This window comes from Podarcis muralis, chromosome 2, assembly GCF_964188315.1.
Source record: "Podarcis muralis chromosome 2, rPodMur119.hap1.1, whole genome shotgun sequence".
NCBI classification, from domain to species: Eukaryota; Metazoa; Chordata; class Lepidosauria; order Squamata; family Lacertidae; genus Podarcis; species Podarcis muralis.
This window is the reverse complement of record NC_135656.1, coordinates 30,539,592-30,566,406: the sequence shown is the minus strand read 5'-3', so window position 1 is coordinate 30,566,406 and position 26,815 is coordinate 30,539,592. Positions and strand designations below refer to the sequence as shown.

General features: G+C 46.9%; 1 protein-coding gene across 3 annotated transcripts in view; it reads right to left on the bottom strand.

Moving 5' to 3' along the window:
* The window catches only part of RBFOX3 (RNA binding fox-1 homolog 3), a 342,557-nt gene that overhangs the window by 84,012 nt on the left and 231,730 nt on the right, over nt 1-26,815 (bottom strand). Inside the window, exon 3 of one of the 3 annotated variants that reach the window (XM_077924106.1) lies at nt 7,044-7,093. The exons of 1 other annotated variant lie outside the window; for it this stretch is intronic. Coding sequence is in view for 1 of the 2 variants with exons in the window: in XM_077924104.1 (XP_077780230.1) it covers nt 1,930-1,947 (18 nt within the window). In the remaining variant the exon portion in view is untranslated. Of the gene's footprint in view, nt 1-1,929; nt 2,452-7,043; nt 7,094-26,815 lie in introns of those variants that run through there. One more of the 3 variants, XM_077924104.1, reaches the window with a different exon arrangement.

The window sequence follows — 26,815 nt, the reverse complement described above, 5'->3', positions numbered from 1 at the left end:
AACTTTCCTCTTAAGGGGAGTTGCTCTAGCAATCATTTTGGTTGCCCTCTTCTGCACCTTTTCCAGTCCTACATTAAGTCTTATTTGAGGTGTGACGACCAAACAGCATTCCAAGTGCAGTCGCACTACATATTTGGATAAATGCTTTATCATATTGGCAGTTTTGTTTTCTGATTCATTTTCTAGGGCTCCCCAGAATGGAATCTACCTTTGCGGTATCAGCCACACACACTGGTTTGATATTTTTTCCGAGCAACCTCAAAATCCATTTCTTGTTGGTCACGGCCAGTTACCGCCTGCCATAGCCAAAAACGCCCCTCCTTTAGATACTAATCATCTGCATATGCTAATTCATCTAAATCTATATGCAAATTTAGATCCCCCCCCCATTGATTAGCATTAAGACGAATAGATGTTGGGAGGCAAGTGAAACAAAGTCTTACAAATAGTTCTTGATTCTTGTTCAAGATCTAACCCTACTGCCTTGACTGCAGGTTCTTCCAGATGGTTACTGTTTTGCCCTGCAATTACAGCGGTTTGGGGAGTCTTGAGCAAAGCCCACTTCCTCAAAAGATCGGACTTTTAGCAATAAGGAAAGTGATGGGGAAATGCACAGGAAAGTGTGGGGTGACACTTTCGACAGTCGTCCCTCAAACAAATCAGGATCAACGCTCAATAAACAGCTCATCTGGAAGCACCCTGCTACTGAGCTGGACCACAGAAATGTAAAATCCAACAGTCTAGTTTGCCTGGGCAATAAGTTGGGGGAAGAGGAAAGGACAGCAGCTTCCTTCCACACAGTACTCTCATAAGAATTTGGAACTGCCAAGCATAGATAGAGAAACACCTCCAACAAAGCTCTTGGAATAAGGCGTTGGCTTTCCCAGGAAATGTTAAGACAAGTTAACACCTGCCACTGGGGCACTAAGGTCCAGCGCCATTCATCTTCAATCTACACTCCATTCCCAGCCAGGCCCTCATTCACCCCGATAACGTGCAGTCAAGGCTGAAGTGTATTCTTGGGTTTCATAATTGTTTCCTTCTTCACCTGGCTGAGTGTTCAGTCGTATCCTGTAGATTTAACAGGAGGATGCTGACGGCTTAAAGGACTAGCGCTCAGAGAGGCCCTTTCCACATATAATCCAGCTGCTCGGGACCTTTCTTTCAGTGGCAGACTGCCCCCCTTGCACTGCACGTATTCCAGTTTTGCATGAGGGCAATGGTGCAGAAGAGAAAGCCGGAGAAGACATGGAGTTCTGCTTGGAACAGAACACACAATGAATTAGGGGGCCTCAGATTTCATTCCGTGCGGACTAATCTGTCGGGAATTCAGGCACAATGATAATGAAAGGTACAGGGAAGTAAGTGGCAGGGCTGCTGAAAGATCCTGTAAGTTGTCCTAACCTCCACTCACAAAACACACTCCCAGGACAGCAGGCGATCGTTCACCTGTAATTCCAGCATATTCCACTTTCCCAAGTAATACGTACAAATAGAGTTGGCTCTTGCCCGGCCGACAGAGATCTACTGCTTCAGCTGCCATCGGCTGTGATTCCAGAGAAGAACAGGGTGGAGAGACAAGGTGCCAGAGAAGCCTGCAGAGCCCACACACCTTCAGTTAGGCCCTGGCCCCTTAGTGGCCTTTTAAGCACAAAAACCAGAGAATTCACCTTGCTAACAACAACACTTCGAAGAATATCCTCTGGACAGATTAACCAAGAGTCCATCCAGAGCTCATAGCAAAACCCTAGAATTGGGGAGGGGGGTGGAACAGGAAAATAAATGCAAAGGCCCGCTCCCACCAGCCAATGAGGAAGTAGCAAAACCCCTTGCTTGCCAACACCCATCTCCAAACAGCCAGCAAAACTCTGGGAACTAGCAACAACACGTAAACGAGGCAACCAGGACTCGCCCAAAGCAGGGACCTACCCAGAAATACATCATCATGCTGGCAGCCGGGATGTCCACAGAGCCACAGAGAGGTGGTCCGGCCCAGGCCGCTGGGTGTCTCCCCGGACCCCTGGCTCTCTCCGTCCTGGGATGCTGACTGGGGTTCCCTCCTTTCACAGGCGTGGTCCCGTTGACACCAGATGCAGGCCACCGCGTGCCTCCTCGGAGATTGCCATGGGCAAATGACGTGCCAACTTGGTGAAGGAATCGCAGGTGGGGGTTTGGTGGCTTCCAGGAGGGCGGCAGCTGAGACGAGGGAGCAAGACCCTGACAACAGGAGGTTGGGTTTTCTGTGGGGTTAACCACGAAAACACCAGCCCCTTGGAGGGAAAAGGGAGGGAAGCAAGCCAGACCTGTTCTTCCCACAGAGCTCCTGGAGCAGGGCGGGCAGGCTGGCAGCACAGGGTTTGCTGGCCGGATGTGTGGCTCCAGTGAGAGAAGAGGCGCCTCAGCTCACGGACAAGCGGGCTCACTTGACAGGTTGCCGTGGGTGGGATGGGTGGGGGTGGAGGCTCTGTGCCGTGGGGATGCGTGTTATGTATGTGCGTGTTTGTGTGTGTGTGTGTGTGTGTGTGTGTGAGAGAGAGAGAGAGAGAGAGAGAGAGAAAGAGAAAGAGAGAGGCAGCTGGGAGCGGAGGCTCCCGCCGCTCTGACACTCTGCAGTGTATGTCCTGCCTCAGCATTTTCCAAGCTACCCTGTCAATAAGGAAACTGGCCGCTCATGTAATTAACCTGTGAGGTGCCAGCTTCCTCCCTGCTGGTGCCGAGCCTCCAGGCATTCTTGCTGCTCTCTGGCCCTTGGCTTGTTACCATAAGCAGGTCTTGCCGTGATTAAGGAGGACAAGGGCAGCTGGTGACACAGACAGCCCCTGTTTTAAAGGGCAGCGAGCCTCCAGGCTGACAAGAGATTCAGTTCTCCCAACTCCAAGGTTATAGAAAATATAGGCCTCGAGGCCTAACTAAAATCAGACACTCGTCGTATCAACTGTGGGGGGAAGTCTGTGTCCCAAAAAGCTTGCTAGCTAAGCTGATTTCCGAAAGGACCTGATCTTGTATCTTCTTGCTAATTTTGTTGGTGCCACACTCACAGCTGCAGGGAGGTCTTGCGAGGCTTCCCACCCAAACAGGGTGTTTGTTTTATCGCTGATGGCGAGTGCACATCTCTCTACTAGGCTGAGGTTTCTGGTTATGGCTATGAGGCGGGAAATGGGGCTTACCTGGGTATCAAAGGCTGCGGAGTGCTGGCTAACTTTCCTGTGTTCTGTCCTTTGCCCATATTGTTCAATCCACGCTAAGCTCTTGGACTGTGCAAGGGCTTCAGACTCAGGGGCAGTTGAATGCCAGAAGGATCCAAGAAAGGTTAGTGGGAGCTGTACATCAGCACCCAAATGGCCTCTTGTGTGCCACGGCGCCCTCTACTGTTAGCAACCTCATGCCCAAGACATTCCTCCAAATCAGAACATGGAGGCTGCACTCTCGGCAGTGCAGCGACAGGGAAGAGACAGGGAAGCCTAGTTTCCAGCTTCTCCTGATGGCCCAAGAGCAGGACTAGATGCTACAAAATGCACCACCTCCCTTTCCACCCTTCATTGTGACACCACACCATGAGTTTACCCGCCTTCTCATTGCTAGTTGCTAGTGACCACAAAATGCATTGCATAAGGACACTGCAACATGCATTATGCTATATGACAGGCATAGGCAAACTCAGTCCTCCAGATGTTTTGGGACTACAATTCCCATCATCCCTGACCACTGGTCCTGTTAGGTAGGGATCATGGAAGTTGTAGGCCAAAAACATCTGGAGGGCCGAGTTTGCCTATGCCTGCTATATGAGATGCTAACAGGAAGAAAGGAGACACAGAACTGGAGCAGCATCAACTTCATCTGTGCAACATTTAGTTCCATCTGCCCTGACGGTGAGCAAGTTGAGCACTGGGGCCTTGCATGATTCCATTGTCCCTAGAACGCCAAGCAGGCGTTCTATTGGACACCAGGCCACATTATTCCTCTATCCACAAAGGAGAGGAAAATTAAACAGGGCAGGATACGCGCCCTAGAAACGGTACAAAATGCCTTAAGTGACAGGAATGAAGCCCCACCTGATTTTCCCAATAGCATACACAATGTGGACTGACTCAAGTGGACTGAATTTCTGCTGCTCCTGCCAAGCCCAGAAGGAGTGAAGGACCCCCCCAACCTGCATCTTATATATACATGTGAAGAGGACTTGAACTGTGTGCTTCAGAGAGGAGGGTGAGACTCTAAAAAAGGACAGGGGCTTCTATCCCTTTAAGATTTCACATATCCCATTGGCACAGCTTCCCCCCGCCCAACATAGCATGATGGTGATGGGGGACTTGCACCTGTTAAACCCCACTTCCCCCTTCAAATCTCTCCAAGGGGGAGAGGGCCTGGTCCTTTGGGGAATACAATCATCAAGCCAAGTGCTCTGCTGCGTAGCCTTTGATTTGCTTCTCCGTTAATTCATACAATGATTTGATTGGTCTATGGCACAGCTGCTGTTTTACATTATTGGATTATACCCCAGTGTGCAATTCTCCAGAGTTCAGCACAGTGAATAGCTATTCTTGCCCTTCCTAAATTACGGATCAGGGGCTGACATTAACCCCTCCATCAGCTACAATGTCAGAAGGATGCTGGTGTTCTGCATGGAAGGCAGGGAAGTTACTGACAGCCAAGACCTTGACTGCTCAGTGATGACTATCCCAGTGGCACCAAAGCCTGAGACTCTGTGGCACGTGTGTGTCTCTTGCCCCCATTCTCCATCCTTGGGCACAGGCTTCTCAGGCTGTGTACTTTTGGGGGCATGAATAATTCCAGCAAGAACGTGGCACAGTGATAAATGACTTTGTCCAACATGAACACACACAATCCATCTGCAATTAACACACTAGGAAACCGCACACACCTGTTTGGCACCAGGCTGGACTTTCATCTTGGTTAACGACCCTAGATGGTGCCAATCAAAAGATCAGGCGAGAAGCTCACACTAAACTAGCAAATGAATCGAGTTTTGCTACAGACCTAGAGCAAGATCCTCAGCTTCTCCAGGGTACTTTGCCCCAGAGCTAACCTCCCACAGGGCTCTGCTGTTCATGTTTGTGCAGTCATAGTTGGGGTGGTTATGTGACTGTAAGAAGGAACTCTGGTACAGTTGTGGAGATGCTGAGGGCCAGGGCTTTTTTGCAACTGGAACCCACTAGAATTCAGTTCTGGCACCTCTAGGAGAACAAGGCTTGGGTGCGCTGCAGGCTCCGTGGTAAGTGCGCACCTTGTAAACATTTGCCAATGTCTTGGAGCTGGGGTGAGGAAATTCAGAGTGCAAGAATACTGCGTCTGAGGTTTTACATGACTGGGAGAAGGAGAAGGACTTACACAACTGCCTTGTGTAACTGTGTGGCATCAGAGTATGGATTGGGAACTGGGGAGTAGTGGTGCCATTCAGATTTTGAACTACTGTACTCATCATTTCGGAACATTGGCTGGGGCTGATGGGAGCTGAGAGTGCCAAGAGGGCACCAGGCTGGCAATGCTTGCTCTAGTAGAAATCTTGCCTCTGCCATGAATACATTAGGTGACCTTGGACAAGCTGTTACTCTCAACCTCTCCCAAGAGCTTATATAGTAGTAGTAATAAGAACAATCCTAGCCTACCCTATGGGGTGGTTGTAGAATTACTGAAATAATTAAATAGAAGTAATATAATCATCATCACCATCATCCTAATTCTCAACTATCCACTTTAAAACAAAGCAAAAGTGAAGCCACACATCTCATCTCTACCACTCTGGTAGATCTTGGGGATGACTATCACTGTAATGAAGTGGTGGGCAGCCTATGATCCTGAGCCGCTTTTTGTTTGTTTGTGAGATTTAAAGCAGCTACAACATTTAAGACTACAAATCCATTTCACAAAACATTTCAAAACACATACTGTGGAATTCAAATTGGAGCTTAGGAGATGGTTCTGTCGGCGCAAGCATGTCTGCTTGTCAGATAGAACCATCTCCCCTCTCCTTCCTCGGGGGGGGGGGTGTCTCCTGACCCCCACCAAGTTGTTTTGGGGAATGTGGGAGGCATGTGGGACTGACAAGAAGAGAGGGGAAAGCCCTATGGTGCTAATGCGACTCATCCAGCATTTATCTTAAAGTACCAGCAAAAATATTGAGTGAGTTTAATCCCTCCTCATTTTCCAAAGACTGATCTGGCATTGTAGCTACGTACATTTGTAAGCTATGAGCCAGGAAGCCCATGAGTCAAACCCCACCTCAGTCGCGAACTCACTTAGGTGACTTCAGACAGCCATTCCTCAGTCCTCATTTGTGATACAAGTATACCTAACAACACAGGTCTACCTTACATCAATTACTATTAATAGGTGCTTCCAGACTGTCACTAATTTGGGTGGGATTCAACCACACACCAGCAAATTCAGTTTGCACATTTATAGTTAAGTAGGAACTCTCGTGCAACAAACTCGCCTCCCAAAAAACTCTGACTTTTTGCGGTAAGGAAAGTGATGGGAAAGTGCACTGGAAAAAGTGGGATGACACTTGCTTTTAAGCAGCCTCATCTAACCTCACTGCAAACCAACTCAAGTAAATGCTCAAAAAATAGCCGACGTTTTCTAATCTCCCTGCAAATAAGCAAAGCAGGATGAATGCTCAATGAACAAGTCATCTGGAAGCAATGATGACGACGAAGACAACGATGATCAATTATCATCATTAATTTACTACCACCACAACATTACCAAGTGTTAGCTTCACTTCCAGGCTCTGGGATACTAGCACTGTAGATAAGATTTAGCGGATTCAGCAGATGGCACCTGACCAAACGCTCTTCTCTTTTGAGATTAAATATGAACCTACGTGGACCTTTCTCCTGTGTGCATCTGCTAGAGAACAATGATCTTGTCATCTTATGCCTTTCCTAAGTGAATTATGCCTGAGCAAACCAAAGTGGTCCCTAGACTCACACTTGGGTGAAGAGGGGGCCTCCCCTCGACAGCCTCTCCTTCTCCCCCCACCCCCAGGCTTCTGTGTCAAGGAAAGGAAGTTCTTGTGTTACCTTTGGAATCAGCCAAGCTTCCCCCGTGGTGCTCAGTCACTTTGGGCTCTCTAAGAAAGGGAAGAGAAGGAAGAATTGAAATCAATTATTGTTATGGCTAACACACCCACGGTCGATGCCATTTGCTTGCTGACTGGCAACATTCTTTCCGAACATGCGTTATTACCTTCCTAGGAGATTCCGGAAACCTGCCCAGGCTTCAGAAACAGAGCGGCAATATGATCCATGCTCCTGTTTGTACAAGTCAACCAAGGAGCCAGCTGCTGGTCAGAGGGCACTGAATGAAGCCTGCCGTGTTCTGGTTTAAACCTCTTTATTACAAATGCATGATCCTACATTTTTTTCCTGAATGAGCTCAGAGCAGCCATTTAATTTCACAACCACACTGCTGCAAAGCTAAGCTGTGGTAGGTCGTTTACTTACCCAGAAGATGCAATATTTTGTTTTGTTCTTTTACGTTAAAGCAGTCTCCAGCTGTTTTTGGACTACAACTCCCATCATCTAGCTAGCAGAACCAGTAGTCAGGGATGATGGGAACTGTAGTACCAAAAAAACAACAACACAGCTGGAGTCCCAAGTTTAGGAAACACTGTGTTAAAGGCTCAAGTTTCCCATATGCTAATATCCTCATGACCATAAGCAGTCCCAAGCCATCTTGAGGCCATGCCTGTGCATTGCTGCTTCTGATGACCCCAATTCCCTCTCTTCAACAACTCAGGCTATTGCATGCCATACGTAAATGCTGATTCTAGTCAAAAGGCTATTTTCTAGTTGAAATCTGTCATTACAGTTATTTGGGTGGGATGCAAGGCCGGAGGCAATAAGGGAACTTCAGATCTACAGGAAGGCATAGAAGTTAAGCATCTTGACTGAGGAATGCTAACAAAGTGCTCTGTGCATCTCAGGCAGGGCCGGCCCAAGACATTTTGGCTCCTGAGGTGAACCACAAAATGGCGTTCCCCTGCCTTCCAGGGAAGAAAGGGTGAGTGAAGATCTACATTAGGAACAAGGGGGGAATAAAGAGCTACATCGGGATCTGCTACCCCTGTGTTTCCTGCTGCCTGAGGCAATTGCCTCAACTTGCCTCATAGGTGGGCCAGTCCTGCCCTCTAGTTTTCTGCTTCTTGCAATCCATGCAACTCTGTGAACACCTCTGTGCCGAAGGGAGATACAAGTACAAATTAAGCAAATGGATTAGTTTTTGGAAGAGAAGTGTTCCCAGCTGAAGCACAAACATATGAACAGGCTTTTCTGGAGCAACAAATCCTTTGCATCTGCTACTGATCTCTGGAGTTTTGCTTCCTCAGAGCCACAGTTGCTTTGGGAGAAGGTCCTCTTTGAAAATTGTTGCTGAGGATAAGTTCTGACTCTCGCCCACTCCTTGCACTCATAGCCAACGCCACCTTTTAAGGATTCCTGGGTGCTCTGACTATGTGACATACGGTATGGAGATCAATTATGGAAATTCCTGCCTCTGTGAACCCAATTCAGGGAGAATCACAGCTCATTAGGCCGGGGCTCGCTTCCATTAATGCCATGATAATATCCGCCCCCATCACTGTGGCTTCCCTGGAAATGGCCCAGAAAGCTCTCCTCTGCAACTCAGCCTGGCAGTAACATGGCCACTACAAAGAAACTGTGCTGCCCTCATTCTGCAAAAAAACCACTTGCTAAATGAAGACCCTGGGCCCCCTGTGGCTGAGATGCAGGTCTCAGATCTATCCCATGGGTGTGTGTGCTGAGATCACAGTCATCTCCCTGCGCTCCCATAAGGGAATCCTGGCAGTGGAGTGTTTAGGGACCCAGACATATTGACAAGACCCTAGGGAAATAAATAATAGAAGGGGGTGAGATGGCAGTGCCAAGAACAATTTATTACCAAATCCTCACGTCTACCAAGGCAGGCACCTTTGCACACTCAATGGCCAGCCATCCTTCAAAAATCTTACCAGCCAGGTTAGCTCGTGTGAGGGGTAGAGTGCGACTAAGTACTACATCATCATGTGAGCAGGCAGAATTTTGTGCAGAACAGAGTTCCAGTTCACTCTTGCACAATCAAGTAAGGCAGGGATTAAGAGAGTAAAAAACAACAACCCAAAATCAACAACAACTACAGTACCTGCAACATCCATGACAGCGGAATCAACAAAGAAAAAGGAAATTTGCTGGACAAACAATTACAGGCAGCTAATGCAATACAGTTCAGTATCGCACACATTGCTGCTTATAATCAGAGCAAGAAATTCAACATCTTCCGCCTGCCACAGGACAGCAGTCAGTGATGAATGGTGTCAGCTACTGACGGGGTCTCCACCTAAGGTCCTGAGCACTCCCTCCCTTGTGATTCCTGGCTAATTCTTTCCTTTGAGATTAGCCAGTGCTTTTACTTGGGTTGGGAGAAGGGGCAGTTTGGAGATGGAAAAGGCCACCCAGTCAAAGAGGATCACGGTGAGAAGACTGCTGGTTATTGGTGCTTCTCGAGCATGCAAAGTTGTAGATAGGATACACACAACAAACTTCATGCAAGATAGGAGGTGAGAGAAGCACCTGAAGACCAGTCTTATTTAGCACAAGTTTTTATAACAATAACAACAACAACGTGATTTCCTCCTTATCCCTTAGTATATCCTCTCTCTTCCAGATTCTTTGTTACTTCTAATATTTCATTCTTGTTTGCTATATATTTTGGAAAGTTGTTAGCTATGCATTTGGGCGCTTCTTGAAATTTTGCAAAGTTTGCATGATGGTTCCTGAGATCAAGGAGGTTTTAGTCTATGTTTGGGTGCCGTTTTGAATCCAGATGAACCTTTCTAAATGGTGCTGATTTTAACCACTGATTTCAAAACTGCACTGATTTTTTATTTTTGTTGTTATTGTTGTTCCTTAGAATTCCCAAGCAACACCAGGTTATCAGTCTGCTTGTCTCTTTTAAATCAAAACATTTCCAGGGAAGACATAGGTACATTTTATAACTTTCCCAAGTGGCAAAACCCATGTAGAAGATTTGTCCATGGTCACAGGGGACAATCCATGGCAGGGCTTAGTACCAAATTCAAGCCTCTAGATCAGAGGTAGGCAACCTAAGGCCAGTGGGCCGGATTGCCTTCCCAATCCAGCCTGCGGATGGTCTGGGAATCAGCGTGTTTTTACATGAGTAGAATGTGTGCTTTTATTTAAAATGCATCTCTGGGTTATTTGTGGGGCATAGGAATTCGTTCACCCCCCCCCAATATAGCCTGGCCCACCACATGGTCTGAGGGACGGTGTACCGGCCCCCGGCTGAAAAGGGTTGCTGATCTAGATCTAGAAGTGGGGAACAGGTTAGCCACCCCTGCTCCAGATTTAAAAATTCCTATACACTGGACCATCCCTACCTGCAAAGGCATTTCCCTAGGCTGGATTTGTTCCACCAGTGCGCCAATGGAGCCCTGACCTCCCTGCCACTCCTCCCCGCCCCATCCTGTCCAGGTAAATTGAAGCAACTCAATGGTTCCACACTGGCTGCTACTGTGCCTAGCAGGGGGCAACATTAGAGCTTTATTTATTTCAGTAATTTCTACTTTGCCTGTCCACTCCAACTGTGCACTCAGACACTTAGAACACTCCACAAAACAACAAATATTTTAAAAACACAGCACATCTATATCTCTATATAAATATGTACCACCATCACCACATGGGCAGCAGCTTCGAGTGAACCAAAGACCCTCCAAGTAAACTAGGTCCACTTCCCCATTCCCCTCCCTCTCTATTAGGCTTTTCAAGTACTCCTGTTATGTCCCACATCCTGTCTCCTCCTCCTTTGCGACTCCAAAATTAATGTTGCTGTTTAATTAAATTCATTAGCTCAGATTATCTGGCTATATAACCTGCCCCCTACCTCTTCCCTATTTTCTGTCCCTCTCCATGCACAAGCAACAGTGGAGAGTTTCTTTATGGGCCATTAAAAGCGTAATGTTTAATTTATCGGCGCATTCTCAGGTGGGTGGGTTGGCTGGTCCCAATGTCAACACTTTTAATTAAATGAGAAGAGCTTTTGCACAGGGAAAGGGGGCCATGTTTCCAGCAGCTAATCAGAGAACCGCTGGGGTGAGGGCTCTGCACAGGCAACATAGGCAAACATTGCTCTTCACGCTAGTTGTGCATGACACGTAGGGAGGAGAAAAGCCAGTGGATTAAAGCCAGCAGGAGAGGCCCTACTTGCACTACCTTACCCTAGTGAAGGGGTGGTGAGGAAGAAGGAATGGCCTCCACTCCGAGGTGCTTCTTGGACCTACATTATATCCTTTCCATCGGCAGGTCAGGAGGCACCTCTTTCTCCAGGCCTTGAAGGCACAATTACCGTATTTTTTGCTCTATAAGACTCACTTTTTCCCTCCTAAAAAGTAAGGGGAAATGTGTGTGTGTGTTATGGGGCGAATGCAGGCTGCACAGCTATCACAGAAGCCAGAACAGCAAGAGGGATTGCTGCTTTCACTGCGCAGCGATCCCTCTTGCTGTTCTGGCTTTTGAGATTCAGAATATTATTTTTTTCTTGTTTTCCTCCTCCAAAAACTAGGTGCGTCTTGTGGTCTGGTGCGTCTTATAGAGCGAAAAACACGGTAAGTAGTCTGAACTGAAAGGGGTCAACTCCTTCCACGGAATGGTGTTCAATGTTTTGGTATGAATTATGTGAATTTTAGAATGCCCCTCCCACATATATATCCTGCCCAGGGACCATGTGGTCATAAATGTAGTAATAATTAGTACACTAGCCCGGCTTGTCCTGGCTGGGTACTTTGGCCAGCAGCCACCTTTGCGATGGAGGGCGAGGAAGCGGGATTGTCATCATACACTGCAATTGTTTTTTTTTCTTGCACAGGTATCCCATTCATTTGCTGGCTGCAACCCTTTTGAGCCCTCTCTGGCTTAGAACCAGCAGACCTCAGAGATTGTTTTGTGTTCTGCAGGGCAACCTCTGTGTGGCCTCTGCGTCCAGACCACACGAGGTGCGGAATCTGTGGGGAAGATGTAAGGCCTTTTTTCCAGCCTCTCTACTGAGATTCGTAGCTTATTTGTTCAGAGAGGATGCAAAACCTTTCCCTTCTGAAAGGCTTGCGGACACTGGCAGGGTGGTGGGAGCACTGCGTTCTTGCATTGCTTCTGTTGTTGATTGTATGGTGCGTTTTAACTTTTTCTTGCTTATTTTCTGTAGGAAGCTGCCTTGAGCTTTGGAGATTTGAGGTACACATTTCTGAAAGGTCACCAGTTTCACAGAAAGCAGAAGCAGCCTCCTCCCCCAAAAAGGGGAAAGTAGAGGATATCTTTGTCTCTCATAACATTATAATCTGGAGTCACCCACTGCAGTTTACTGGCAGCAGACTCAAGGCAGATAGAGGAAAGTTCTTTTTCACACCAGTGAACTCATGCAAGGTTCTGCCACCTGGCTCCAATGGCTGCTTGTGGGTTTTCCAGGGGCATCTGGCTAGATACTGCTAGAATGCTGGACAAGATGAACCTATGGTCTGATCCAGCAGCACTGTGTAGGAACGTGCACATACGTTGGACACCAGTTATTTCAGAAAAAAACCCCAGTGAATAAGCTTGCAAGGCTAATATGAACATAAAACCACCTGCCAATACTTTGCTTTCAAGGGTACAGATGGGGAGCTAGCATGGCAAAGCAGTCGAACCAGCCAGGCCCAAATAAATGGATTTTCTCCTTCACGTGTTGGCATCACATTTTAGCGCATCCCAGAATGATGGTGGCTTCGTAAAAACACTGTTCCTCACTCCAGACATTACAGGCAGGGTGGCCAGAGTTGTGGGGGCAGTGGAAAGGACAAAGGATGGATGGAGATATTTGGAGCATTCCCTTGCTATTAATGCAGCATCTGGGCAAGAGAAAGCTGCCTCTTAATGCTACGACAACGTCCTGAGCTAGCAGCACTTGGCTTAGCCCTGGTAGTTCTGTAACCTTTCGTCTAGGCTCCTCTATGCAAATTTCAATTCTCAGGCTTGGATTCCTTACCCGCAAAGTCCTGGAATGGGTGCAGGCAAGAAGCCAAGAAAATGACATGCTAAACCATCTCTCCGGGGTCATGACCCCATGCCTGTGCCAGTACCGTGCCACCCAGCAAATGCCCTTGCAGAATCGACAGGCACAGACCTTTCCTCTGCCCTTGGGTTCTTCTCCCCAAATGGGCAGACTTCTGTCGCTGTTGCAGGCACTCCAGGAAAAGGCTGGCAGAGAGAGCCAGGCAGAATTGCTGCAGTTGTCCCTGGCAGAGGCTGCTCCCTGACACACTGGGCAACTGGGACTTGCTCCCAAATAGAACAAAGTGCCCTACTCAGATAATGGGGCTTCCTTCCTTCGGCCGCTTCTCCAATGATTCCCTTTAAAGCTAATCTCGGAGGCTTCCAATCCTCACACCGCTCCCTTCTGACATGGATCCACTTCAATTACAAAGCTAAATAAGAACCAGGAAATATTAGAAATTGAGGGTGGGGAGGAAGGGGGTGGAAAGAAAAAAAGGGGGAAAGGGGAAAACCACACACAAAGCAAGTTTGCTGGGGCTGGCCGTTGGCTTGCCGAGCTGGAGAACAGAGCAGTGATGGCTCTGTGCCGCTCACTAAAAGCATGAGTGTCACTAAATCAATAATTCATTTACTTTAATGAGATAAGTACTTTGAAAACTAATTGCAAACCTGCTCCATTTACTCCAACCCCGGTTATAGGCCTTAATGTAAATCGCACAAGTGCCGCTAGAGGAAAGAGCTGGGGGAATCATGTGTCATCTTTCTCCCCTCTTCTAAGAAAGAGAAATATCCATCATACACAAGAGAGAGCCTCTAAGTAACCGCTTCAATCAATCAAGGTGTCTGTCAGAGCTCCCATCCCTCTTTCGCGCGCACACCCCAAGCTCACCCCAATGCACCATCCATGCCTCAGAGTAGTATCTGAAGTGCCCAATAAAAAGTGAGGCCCTCAAATATGCCCACTGCATGGTCGGAAGGAGAGATGCTGAGCTCATGAGAATCAAGGGTGATCAGTCTGCTACACCAGTCCTCTGGGCACAGCAGGACGATGTGTTTGAGAGGATGGTGGCGTTGTTGAGTGGCCCCGCTCTTAACTAGCTCACCTAATTAACAAGAGTGTTTGTGCAACAGGCATGGCTCACTGCATCAACAGAAGTATCGTGTCCAGGTCAAGGGAAGTAATAGTCCCACTCTATTCTGCCTTGGTCAGACCACACCTAGAGTACTGTGTTCGGTTCTGGGCACCACAATTTAAGGAGGATATTGACAAGCTGGAATGTGCAGAGGAGGGCAACCAAGATGATCAAGGGTCTGGAAAACAACTCTTATGGGGAGCAGTTGAGGGAGCTGGGTATGTTTAGCCTGGAAAAGAGGAGACAGAGGGGAGATATGATAGCCATCTTCGAACCTCTCAAGGGCTGTCACATGGAGGATGGAGCAAGCTTGTTTTCTCTTGCTCCAGAGAGTAGGACTTGAACCAATGGATTCAAGTGGCAAGAAAGGAGATTCCAACTAAACAACTGGAAAATGCTTCTGACAGTAAGAGCTGTCCGGCAGTGGAATAGACTCCCTTGGAAGGTGATAGACTCTCCTTCACTGGAGGTTTTTAGACAGAGGCTGGAAGCCCATCAGCCATGGATGCTTCAGTTGAGATTTCTGTATTGTTCCAACTCTACAATTCAATGATTCTATGATTCAGTGCACAGGCTGCTGGAGAAGGGATGGGGAACCTGCGGCACTCCAGATGTTGTTGGACTACAGCTTCTATCTCTCTTGCTCGCTGGCCAAGCTTGCTGGGGCTGATGGCATCTGGTGGTCACAAGTTCTGCATCCTTGCTGTGGTCACAAGCCTCAAGGCCCACCACTCAGTTCTTGACAGCTGCAGTTTTCAGCCTTTGCTATCTTCTGGACACATCAGGTGGTCGTGTGCATGATTCATCCACATGCTAAGCTCACACACCAGCTTTTGGTACACCTCTGTGTTTGCTAAGCCCAGCTGAGTGCAAGGTAGTAGCATGCAACATATCACTGCAGACTGATGTGCCTGGAAGACATCATGGAGGTAGATGGAAACTGTAGATGCCACGGGCTACAGCTGCCATGGAGAAGGTCAGGAGAACAGGTCTTCAGAGGAGGAGGAAAAACCCCTTAACATTTGAACTATCAAGAGTGGCAGGATGCCTTATATAGCAAAGCTAAGCAGATGCCGGGAAACAGCCAACACCCTCCGATCCACTAGCTAGCTTGGAGAGATAAAAGTCTGGCAAGTTCTGGCCATGGGCAATTTATTAGTTTCTTGTTAAAGAGCCTAATAAATTTCATACTGCCTGCATGCCATTTTTAGAATTTGAAAAGGGGGGAGGGCGGACAAATGAATGGATGATGTAGCAAAAAGGTTAGCCAGACAGAAATGGTTTTGTATAACAAAGAATCGCACTAAGGATGGATATGTGCTTCAATTTGTATTATAATTTTCAAAGTTTGCATATTACATTAATTATAGATCAAATCCTTGAAGAATTCTGTTGGCAAGGACCTCATTTTGATCTAATTAGACTTATGCTGGTAGACCGTGTTTTATCTTATATATATATATCTCGATATAGACAGAGATATAGATATAGAAGTGGATACCTATAAAAGGTAATGTTGTCTTGCAGTGTTAATCCTTAAAAAAACAAAACAACCCTTACAGGCACATGATATATTTGCATGAGTTTTGCATGCTCACTTTCTTTTCTAATGCATGTTGGTCCCCACAATGCATGAAGATGCTTGGTGCTGCCTTGCAGTGGCTGAAGGTGGAAGCTTTTCCCTTGTCTTGCCTCACTCTTTGACATACAGGGGTGGTAATGTTCGCCTTATTTTTTTGGAGTCATAAGCATTACTGAGATAATGTACAAGTATTCCAAATGCTTTGAAAGAGCCACATAAAAGCTATGGGGATGAGCAAGTTCCTCCACTGCTGAAATTCCTGCAAGTAGCTTGCAGGGAGAGTTCTTGTGGTGTTTGCAAGAGCACTGAGCATGACTCACCGTGAGCAAAGCAAGAGGGCGCAGATCGGACCTTAAAGGATGTATTGGTATTCCACCTGTTTCTAAAGTTCAGAGGTGAGTATGGACTCTTATGTAGTCCAAACGGCACCACAGACCACACACAAGAGGGAAATACTAGCAGGCTCTTGAAAAATCACAAAACTATACAGTGGTACCTCAGGTTAAGAACTTAATTTGTTCTGGAAGTCCGTTCTTAACTTGAAACTTTTCTTAACCTGAGGTACCACTTTAGCTAATGGGGCCTCCCGCTGCCGCCGTGCCACCACCGTGCAATTTCTGTTCTCATCCTGAAGCAAAGTTCTTTACCGAGGTACAATTTCTGGGTTAGTGGAGTCTGTAACCTGAAGCGTCTGTAACCCGAGGTACCACTGTATTTTGTGGGGGCAGGGACAACGCAAAAACAGCCCAATGAATTCTAAACATGCTCAGTGGTTACAGACTACTGTCTGATTGTGGTGGGTAAAGGTAAAGGTAAAGGGACCCCTGACCATTAGGTCCAGTCGTGACCGATTCTGGGGTTGTGGTGCTCATCTCGCTTTATTGGCCAAGGGAGCCGGCGTACAGCTTCCGGGTCATGTGGCCAGCATGACTAAGCCGCTTCTGGCGAACCAGAGCAGCACATGGAAACGCCGTTTACCTTCCTGCCAGAGTGGTACCTATTTATCTACTTGCACTTTGACGTGCTTTCGAACTGCTAGGTGGGCAGGAGCAGGGACCGAGCGATGGGAGCTCACCCCGTGGCGGGGATTCGAACTGCCGACCTTCTGATCAGCAAGTCCTAGGCTCTGTGGTTTAACCCACAGCGCTACCCGCGTCCCTGATTGTGGTGGGTAGGTGGGGGTAAAATGGAATGTAGAATTCTGAAAGAGGGCAATGCTGGCTGGCTAGGACACTGAGCACTGCAAACATCATCTTTTGTTATGTAAGGCTCTGAATCTCAGGGTTGTGGGTAAAAGATTCCTGCATTGCAGGACATTGGACCAGATGACCCTTCCAACTCTACAATTCTACGATTCTATATATTATTATTTCTAAGAATACTTCTTTCAGAACCAAGCCACTGGCATATGTGTTACCAGAAATGACCCCCTCGTATTTTGTAGGTTAGCTCCTCTGAGAGAGCTAGCCTTTTCTCTGTGGCTTTCTTGGGGATTTCCTCATTGAACAAAATTGCACATTATATGAAACCACAGTTCTGAAGCGCTACAAACCCAATTGTTCCCTCTGAGCACTGTAGGCTTCATTAGCAGAAAGCAATATTTTTAGCTTAAGTCACAGGAAACAATTTCAGATTGCGGGGGCACATTTTCAAGGAAAGAAGAATGCACCACAAGTTTCTAGTGTTCCAGCCCTGTACGCCATAAAATTAATCCAAGGAGAAAGCAGGCTTGAGATGGTCACCAAGTCCTTAATTCTAGGCACTCGTTCAAGCGTGCATGCAAACATCAGCTCTGTTTCAGATTCCTCATACCAGTGCCTGAGAAAAAGCTGGATTTTTTTCCAGATTTGTCAGAAATATTTAGAATTATTAATAGAATCATGGCACCTGGTGGTTTGCCAGTTCATGCAGGTTCAACAAGCCTTTAAAACAGAATGGTCCTTAGGGGTCATATTGCTTAAGAAGTAAAACAACAACCACCCGGCATGGCATTTAAGGGTGAGGTAAGAAAGGACCAACATTAGCAAACAGAGTAAAACATAAAATACAAAACTTATAAGTCCTCACCAGAGTGTGAAAAGGCTACAGAACAAGACCCTGGATTTCACTGATCCCTAATCCACTGCAATCATGCCCATGGGACAAGACATCCATGAATCTCACAATACCATATGTCCTTTAACTCACTTTCAGAGGCTCACCCTCGGCCTACCATTCCTCACTGGCATTATAGAATAAAGGTAAAGGTACCCCTGCCCATACGGGCCAGTCTTGACAGACTCTGGGGTTGTGCGCCCATCTCACTCAAGAGGCCGGGGGCCAGCGCTGTCTGGAGACACTTCCGGGTCACGTGGCCAGCGTGACAAAGCTGCATCTGGCGAGCCAGCGCAGCACACGGAACGCCGCTTACCTTCCCGCTGGTAAGTGGTCCCTATTTATCTACTTGCACCCGGGAGTGCTTTCGAACTGCTAGGTTGGTAGGCGCTGGGACCGAGCAGCAGGAGCGCACCCTGCCGCGGGGATTCGAACCGCCGACCTTTCGATCAGCAAGCCCTAGGCGCTGAGGCTTTTACCCACAGCGCCACCCGCGTCCCGGCATTATAGAATAGATCAATTTTATTTGTGCGTGGCACAATGGCTATTTAAAAACATAGCAGCAGTACAGATACTTACAGCCACAAATTAGCAGCAGATAGGGTCTCCTGCTAGGACAGACACCAGAGAAGCCAGGACAGAACATAGCACTGATAGTACACAACACCAATAATAATCAATACAAACAAATATTAACAACAACAGCCTGGATAGATCCGTTGGTTAGAGCGTGGTGCTGACAACGCCAAGGTTGCAGGTTTGATCCCCATATGGGACAACTGAATATTCCTGCATGGCAGGGCATTGGACTAGATGATCCTCAGGGTCCCTTTCAATGCTATGATTCTATGATATAGAGCAAGATACTATTTTAGATGGTCCTATCTGCAGTCCATGATGGAAATCTTTAGGAAGTTACCATGATTTTTTTGAGCTGCTACTGCACAGGTGGCCACCTTGCAAATGATATCAGTCAGGGTCCCACCAGCTCTTGCTCTCATAAGGTCTGCCAAAAACAAGTTCTGAGATCTCTGTGCAAGGGGCAATGCAAAAGGTAACGAAAGGCACCTTCCACCTTCCCAAGGCCACAAGCACCTGTCAGCTGTGCACAGAGAATCCCTTTATACTTTCCCTCCCGGAAGACATTGTTTGGAAATGAAGGACGGTGAAAGCTTTTCTAAGGGTAACCAAAGTTAGATCTTGAAAGTACTGTTGAAAACACTAATCTCTCTTTAATAAACTAAACCAAGGGGAAAACACTTGGCGTTGACTGGCAAGAACATTTTCATGAGAATCTTCCTCAAAATACTATGGAAGTCACTGGCGTTACATGGTTTTGTACCCTGCCAAGGAGGAAACACAACCATTCTTAAGTCAGGTAAACAGGGGTTGAGCACTAGAGAGGAAGTTAGTTTGCACATAGAATAGGACCGTTCTAGAAAAGAAACACACACCAAAACTGCAAGATACATAGGCTGCAACCCAGAAAACTGATCAAAACTGTGATCTTTTGACTGGATGCGGCTTGAAACTGGCACATCAATTCTATGTGCGAGTGTGAGCACACACACAAACATGTGGTGGAGAAGACACCTGTGTGTGGGTATGTAGTTAGAGGTTCATTCCTCAGATGAGTTTTTCTCTGCTGGATATAAACCTGGCACCCAATCCTGCACTGCACTCTGCCCACACGTTCAGAATCTATTCAGCTGTCAAGGCAAGACAGAAACCAGGTGATATTCATTTGACAGAGTAGGAGTAAAAATCCGGTGAGCCCAGAGCTGGGGAGGGAAACCTGATGTACTGCCCAGATTCTGACACTGACGCCAAAGCTTTTTTCTGACTGGAGGCTTAATGAGAAGAGAAAGTCCATATAGGCCCTACGAGGGGTTCATCTATCGGCTCAGCACTTGAAATGGAAAGAAAAGGAGCCCCACCTAGTCGTTCGCCTCATCTCACCTCACACTTTCCATTTCTTCTGCTAGGGAACACTGGAAAAGGATTGGGGCTGTTGAAAAGAACTTGTTTAACCTCGGAGGATTCGATTCACAATACTGAGACCCACACACTACCTCTAAAGCACTTTTAAAGCACCTCTTGTGTTCCCCTCTCATAGAGCTACACACTACAGTACCCATGATTCATTGGGGGAAGTCATGTGCTTTAAACGTGCATTTGATGAGCTTTAAATGTATGGTATGGAACCGCCCACTTTTTGCATGCTTAGAGTATCCCCACTTGAGACAGAGGCACTAAGGTAAAGGTACCCCTGCCCGTACGGGCCAGTCTTGACAGACTCTAGGGTTGTGCGCCCATCTCACTCAAGAGGCCGAGGGCCAGCGCTGTCCGGAGACACTTCCGGGTCACGTGGCCAGCGTGACAAAGCTGCATCTGGGGAACCAGCGCAGCACACGGAAACGGCGTTTACCTTCCCGCTAGTAAGCGGTCCCTATTTATCTACTTGCACCCGGGGGTGCTTTCGAACTGCTAGGTTGGCAGGCGCTGGGACCGAACAACGGGAGCGCACCCCACCGCGGGGATTCGAACCACCGACCTTTCGATCAGCAAGCCCTAGGCGCTGAGGCTTTTACCCACAGCGCCACCCACGCCCCTGACAGAGGCACTACTGGGAATAAATTCAGGAAAGAAGGAAAAATGGGGTGGGATAGCCTAAAAAATACCGTGTGTGTGCGCGCGTGCGTGCTTGCTTGAGATTGCCAGGACTCCAACAGAAAGGGGGTGATAATTTGGGTGGGTTGGGAGAAGTGCTTTGGTGATCATTATTTAAGGGATTCATCCCCTGCCCTTCAGCAAGTTCTCCAGGGCGCCTTAACAAAGAATTAAAAGGATAGCGAAACTACCGCAAAACCAAAACATTAAAACAATGCAGTTCAGAAGAGCGACACAAAAGCATCCAGGAAAGCTAAAAGAAAACAGCACCAAAAAGTTATCAGCAGAGATTAAACAGGTCACATTCCAAGGCTACGGTGCTTGCCTGCTACGGGCAATGTTACAGCTGTGCTGGGCTCCCTGGTGGTCTTTGAGATGAGCACATGCTAGCACAGATAAACCATGGAATGGCCAGGATCTTGTTGAAACTGTCCTCTGAGCCACTGAATGCGACTTCTGCTTTTGCACACAAGATGCCCAGGACTGGCAAAAAGTGCAGGACTTCTGCACCCTGGCAACGAGGAGTAAGTTATTCTGCAAGCAGCAGCCCCTGATGCTCCATAGATAGTCTTGCTGCTGCTCCATCTCAGGGGAAAGGGGTGGGGTGAGAAAATCAATGGGTAATAACAACTCAATTAATCATACGGGGTGTGGCAGCGGATGGGGATGGGGGTAAATTGATTAGGATCCTCAATAAGGTCGGTGTGGCTGTCTACTCTGAGGGCAGGGCCTCTTCATCATCACTTTATCTACGAGAGGTGTTGACGAGTGAGGGGCTGTGATTTTAGTGCCATTTGCAATTGCAACCGTGAAGGAACAGGTGCTGTGCCTCTTCCCCTAAAAGTGAATAGAGCTCTCTATTCCCCAACACACTCCTTGCAGTGCACCTACCATCAGACCAATGGCTGCACAATAACTCCTTTCGATTGGGGTGGGTGGGAATACAGACCTCGTGCATTTGCCCGAGATACCTTACTATGCATACAAATATGCTACGGTACACAGCAAAAGGAAAGCATGCAGGGCTGTATGTTTGTGTGGTTGTTTTCTGGGCTTGATGTGACCCGTGTGCCAGATTTCTCATCAGCTTCATTGTTCTGTTTCCCTCAGAGACTGGCTCTGGGTCTGCACTCAGCAATATAAGGAAACTGCACAGGGTGAAAATTCTGGTTGTCCTAATAAAGGTATTTCTCTAATATGTGTTTTGGAATACTGCAAAGCTGTATCACAGAAAACTCGAGTCATAACATTTTGCAGCTAATAGACTTGTGAGTCTGGCGCTGGTAAAACAGTTCCAGAAAGCGCTGAGAAGGCAAAAGTGATTAGGGGAAAAAATGATATTAAGGAATGCGTATTTCAGAAACAGGCAGATTATAAAAATGCACGATGCAAGGCAGCCAGCAAGGGATTTTTCCCCCACAGTGCGATCCCTGAGGAGTCCAGCAAAACAACAACAGCATTTCCAGTAATTTTCTCCACAGGTGAGGGAAGAGTCATTCCACAGTGACTGACCAAAAAAAATCTAGTTTGTAGAATTCCCTTCACAACATTTTGAGGCAGCAAGCAATACACCCTCAAACGAATCTGGATGCAAATAATGATTTTATTTTTATTTTTTAATCTTACATGTATGTTTTTAGTGGGGGGGGGCAGGGTAAGAAAGCATACAAACTCTAAACCAGAAAAAATTGATTCTGAAATTCTATGAAATCACGTAGATTAATAATATTTACACACATGAGCAAAGAAATATAAATCTACACCATAGTTAGAAATGACATCTTTTAATCTCAAATCCATAATCCCTGCCTGCTATAACTGTGCACTTATATGATTCTGCACAAGAGAAACAAGGCAAAATTAGGTCCCTGGTGCAAGCTTCAGCATCCTGTGCATCTCAGTTTTTAGTTTTAATCAAGTTTCTAGACCTTATTATAGCTGTGAAAATAGGCCTGAGAACGAAATGAAACCTGGTTAAATCTGAGAAGCTATAAAGGTAAAGGTAAAGGTACCCCTGCCCGTACGGGCCAGTCTTGCCAGACTCTAGGGTTGTGCGCTCATCTCACTCTAGAGGCCGGGAGCCAGCGCTGTCCGGAGCCACTTCCGGGTCACGTGGCCAGCGTGACAAAGCTGCATCTGGCGAGCCAGCACAGCACACGGAACGCCGTTTACCTTCCCGCTGGTAAGCGGTCCCTATTTATCTACTTGCACCCGGGGGTGCTTTCGAACTGCTAGGTTGGCAGGCGCTGGGACCGAATGACGGGAGCGCATCCCGCCACGGGGATTCGAACCGCCGACCTTTCGATCGGCAAGTCCTAGGCACTGAGGCTTTAACCCACAGCGCCACCCGCGTCCTGAGAAGCTATAGTAGGGCTAAATATAGTTTCCTTCAGCCAGGGGGGCACTTGAGTTCTCTGCTTCTCTCCAATTGAATTTCCTTTTAGAAATGGAAGCCACCATTCTCAAGATGTTAGTAGCCTGTTTTTTTTTTTATCACACCCAGATATGAGTGACAAAAATGCACGAGCACCTGCTCTCCCTGACTACTGACATCACAGTATTATCCACGGGAAAGCCCATGGAGGAACCTGAGATTTATGGAGTTATTACAAGAAGAAGCTTGGTGTGAGCAGAAACCCCAGGCTCCAGACTCCCAGGTTTGCTGCCCATCTCATTTACATGCAGCCAACAGAACTCAGTAATTTGATCTTCATCTTTGGCATCACCACCACTTACCATGTGCTTGTATCAGAGGCAGTCAATGCTATGCACTCTGAGTGTTGTAGACTACAACTCTCATCAGCCCCAGCCAATGTGGATAATGGTCAGGGATGGTGGGAGCTGCAGTCCAAGAACATCTGGAGGTTTCCATGTTGGCTATCCCTGCTCTATATGGACAGGTTGCTAAGAGGTCAACATAATCAAATATATATGCATGAGCCATACCCTCCAACATTTCTCCAATGAAAATAAGGACACCCTATGTACATAGACCTTCATTTTCTGGGCTAAAACAAGGAGCTTGAACTTTCTTACTCATTTCCCTTATACACTCTAAGGCAGGCATGGCCAAACTTGGCCCTCCAGCTGTTTTGGGACTACAATTCCCATCATCCCTGACCACTGGTCTTGTTAGCTAGGGATGATGGGAGTTGTAGCCCCAAAACAGCTGGAGGGCCAAGTTTGGCCATGCCTGCTCTAAGGCTACAGTCCTTTACCCAATTACCCGAGAGCAAACCTCACAGAATTCAATGGGATTTACTTATGAATAGATGCAAAATTGCACGGTTTATTACAATAGTCTGGCATACTAGCAGAAAGCATAAGCATCTTATAGAAAGGGGAGTTTTTCAAACCCCTAGGAAAATGAAATATATTTTCATTTCTGATTCTATTATTTTATATATATAAAAAAAGGCTCTTCACACACAAAACTTTAAAAGAAAAAAAAAAAGTGTTATCATAGAAATTCCCTGTAGGCTTAATTTACCTGCTACCTTAGGACCAAACTGAAGCACACATGCCCATCCCAAGACATTTGATGAAATGTGCAGAATGGGTAGGAGGAGGGGGGCGGTATTCACATGCAGTCGTAAAGCAGACTTTTCTTTTGTTTGTTTCTTTCTGCTAGCAAAAGAAATTAGCAAAATATTTGGGTGAATGACTGTATTGCTGCAAACATGTCATGTTTAAGAGACAGAAAAAGAAGTCTTTGCTAGCAGTGACTAGGGAGAGAGAAAACACACCATTCATGTCCAGCATTATGCAAAAGCTTGCACTTCTAATGATGCCTTCTGTGAGAATACCAGGGAACGAAGCACAAACAATTTCTGACCAAAGAATTTGATTCAGGCTGTGCCCCCCCCCCCCTGCGAGAAAAGTATCTATAACAGATTGTGCAAAGCAAACAAGAGAAACAAGCAAGCAAACAAACCCTGCCAATCCGGACACCAATCTGCAACTGTTGTCTTCCTGGTTTTATTTGTTCCCTGAGCACAGATCAACAGGGGATTCTCAACCTCTTACTGGCATACGGCATGGCAGAGTGGGAGTAGTTGGGGATGGGAAAGGGCTTTTATCAGAAATACAAATCTGTTGTAAAATTGATTGGAATAGCTTAAAAAACACACACACAACACAACCAACCCAACAGCCCAGAGTGTGCAGGGATTTGGCTGAGAGCGAGGATTCTGAAATTGCTGCAGGATCCAAGACACAGAGGATGTATAAAACGCACAGAAAACTTCCATGCAGAAATCTTTCACCCTTAAGGGATTCAGTGATGCATTGCTATAAAGAGGGAGTGGGCGGGGGGAAATGAAGGGGCTGCTTTTTATTTTTTATTTTTGCTCTCTGCGCCTTAATTTCATCTCAGAATGAAGAAGTACAAGAGCAAATTGAAATAGCTATTTCAGCCCAATACGGCTGCTGTCTTCAAATTGGCATCAGGTTTGTTTTACTGGATATGTTCTGTTTCCTTCTATTTAGCGCCTTGGTGGTGGTGGTGGGAAACCCTACTGTGCATGTATAAGTGCATTTAAATAGCAGCCCCTGCCACTAAATTGTGTTTATTCTTTTTTCAGAAACAGCACTTCACTGTTGTTCCGACTCTTTTTCTTTGGTGATCTACTCTTGTCCTGTTTCTGCAGTGCTACTGCCAGCTACCTTAATGCCAGTATACTAGAGTTTTCTTCTCCCCAACTCACCCCCACCCCCTGCCCACAAACAGTAGCGTAGCTTTGGTCCATATTGGGCACATGCACACACCTATCTATATCCTCTTACATTTCTAAAAGCAAAGGTTCTGGCAGGAAAAACAAAGTATACTGCAATGTGCAGAAAGCGAAAGTTGATGACTCATGACAGCTGCACTGGGAATCACCACCAGAGGTGTAGAATTCCTTCAAGAATGCAAAGCATACGTCATCTCCTGCAGCTTAAAAATACTGACCCTCCAGTTCGTAATGTAATAACAGCGGAGATAAGAAAATTCCAGCACCGTCTTCCTTGGAGATATAGGCAGCCCCACTGTGCTGCAGTTACCATGGTTGTAGCAATCATTATGCATTGCGCTCAGCCCTGTAAATCTGCTATCCCGGCACTCCTCTTTCCCTAGCCTTGCTGAAATGGCCTGAGCCATTAGTTTGGTGTAGTATACAGTGGATGCTTGAGTTGCGAACGTGTTCCATGCAGGATGCACGTTCACAACCCGCAGCGTTCACAACCCACAGCAGCGCATCTGCGCACCCATGGGTTGCGATTCAGAGCCTCTGCGCATGCGCAACCACTGAAACCTGGAAGTAACCCGTTCCAGTACTTCTGGGTTTCGGCAGGTCCGTAACCCGAAAAAATGCAGCCTGAAGCATCTGTAACCCGAGGTATGACCTTATCTGGATTGCTTCAGGTTGCCCACCCAGGAGAGTCCAGGAAAACACCTGTGGAAAGAAAGTAGAAAAAGAAATGCAGACAGGCTGAAGGGTGATAGCTTGGTGATACGCAGAGATGGCCTTTTCCCAGATGAAGGAAAAACAGCAGTTTTGGGAGCTTTAGATCACCAAGTGGAACCAGATGGGCCTTGTGAAGTCACCTGACTTCCCAAGCTAGGAGGGTTATGGGTAAAAGGGTGAATAATCCAGTTGGAATGATTCCGTCCTCTCACCAGGACTGTGTGCAGCATGTGTGTTTGATCCATATGTGTGAATGTGTGCAGCACCTGACGATTGAACTCTGTTGCTCACTTCATTCGCCTCGACAGGCTAATCTCTCAAAATGCTAGGAGCAGAGGATCCAGCCTCAGTGCAGATTATCAGATTGGAGGATCCTGAGAAGCACATACACAAACACTTCCTCTTTTAAGGCAGAGGAACAGGTTGGGAGGGCATTATGAAAAGGTTGCTACCATTCAATCCCAAGCGCAGAAGAGAGAACACTGGAAAGTGTTTCCTCTAGCTGTGTGCAATGCAAATCAACTAAGCATTCTGGTTCAAAATAGCTGGCCAGTCTTTCTATCACTCTATTTTCAAAAAAAGGACTGGGTAAATCCCAGGTGTCTGGAAAGTGAAGCCAGTGCCAAGGAATTTTAAATATAGTATTCAAACATGTGCAGTCGGGAGTGTTGGTGCAGGCTCATAAAAACGTAACTAGAAACTTTAATTATCTTTCAAAATCTGGACTATTCCTTAGTATCCTGGCACGTGCACAGCGATTAGCCATACAGATCCTCTGTGATCTGGCTGCAGAGCTGAAAGACACCTTCCATTTGGAATTTGCCAGAG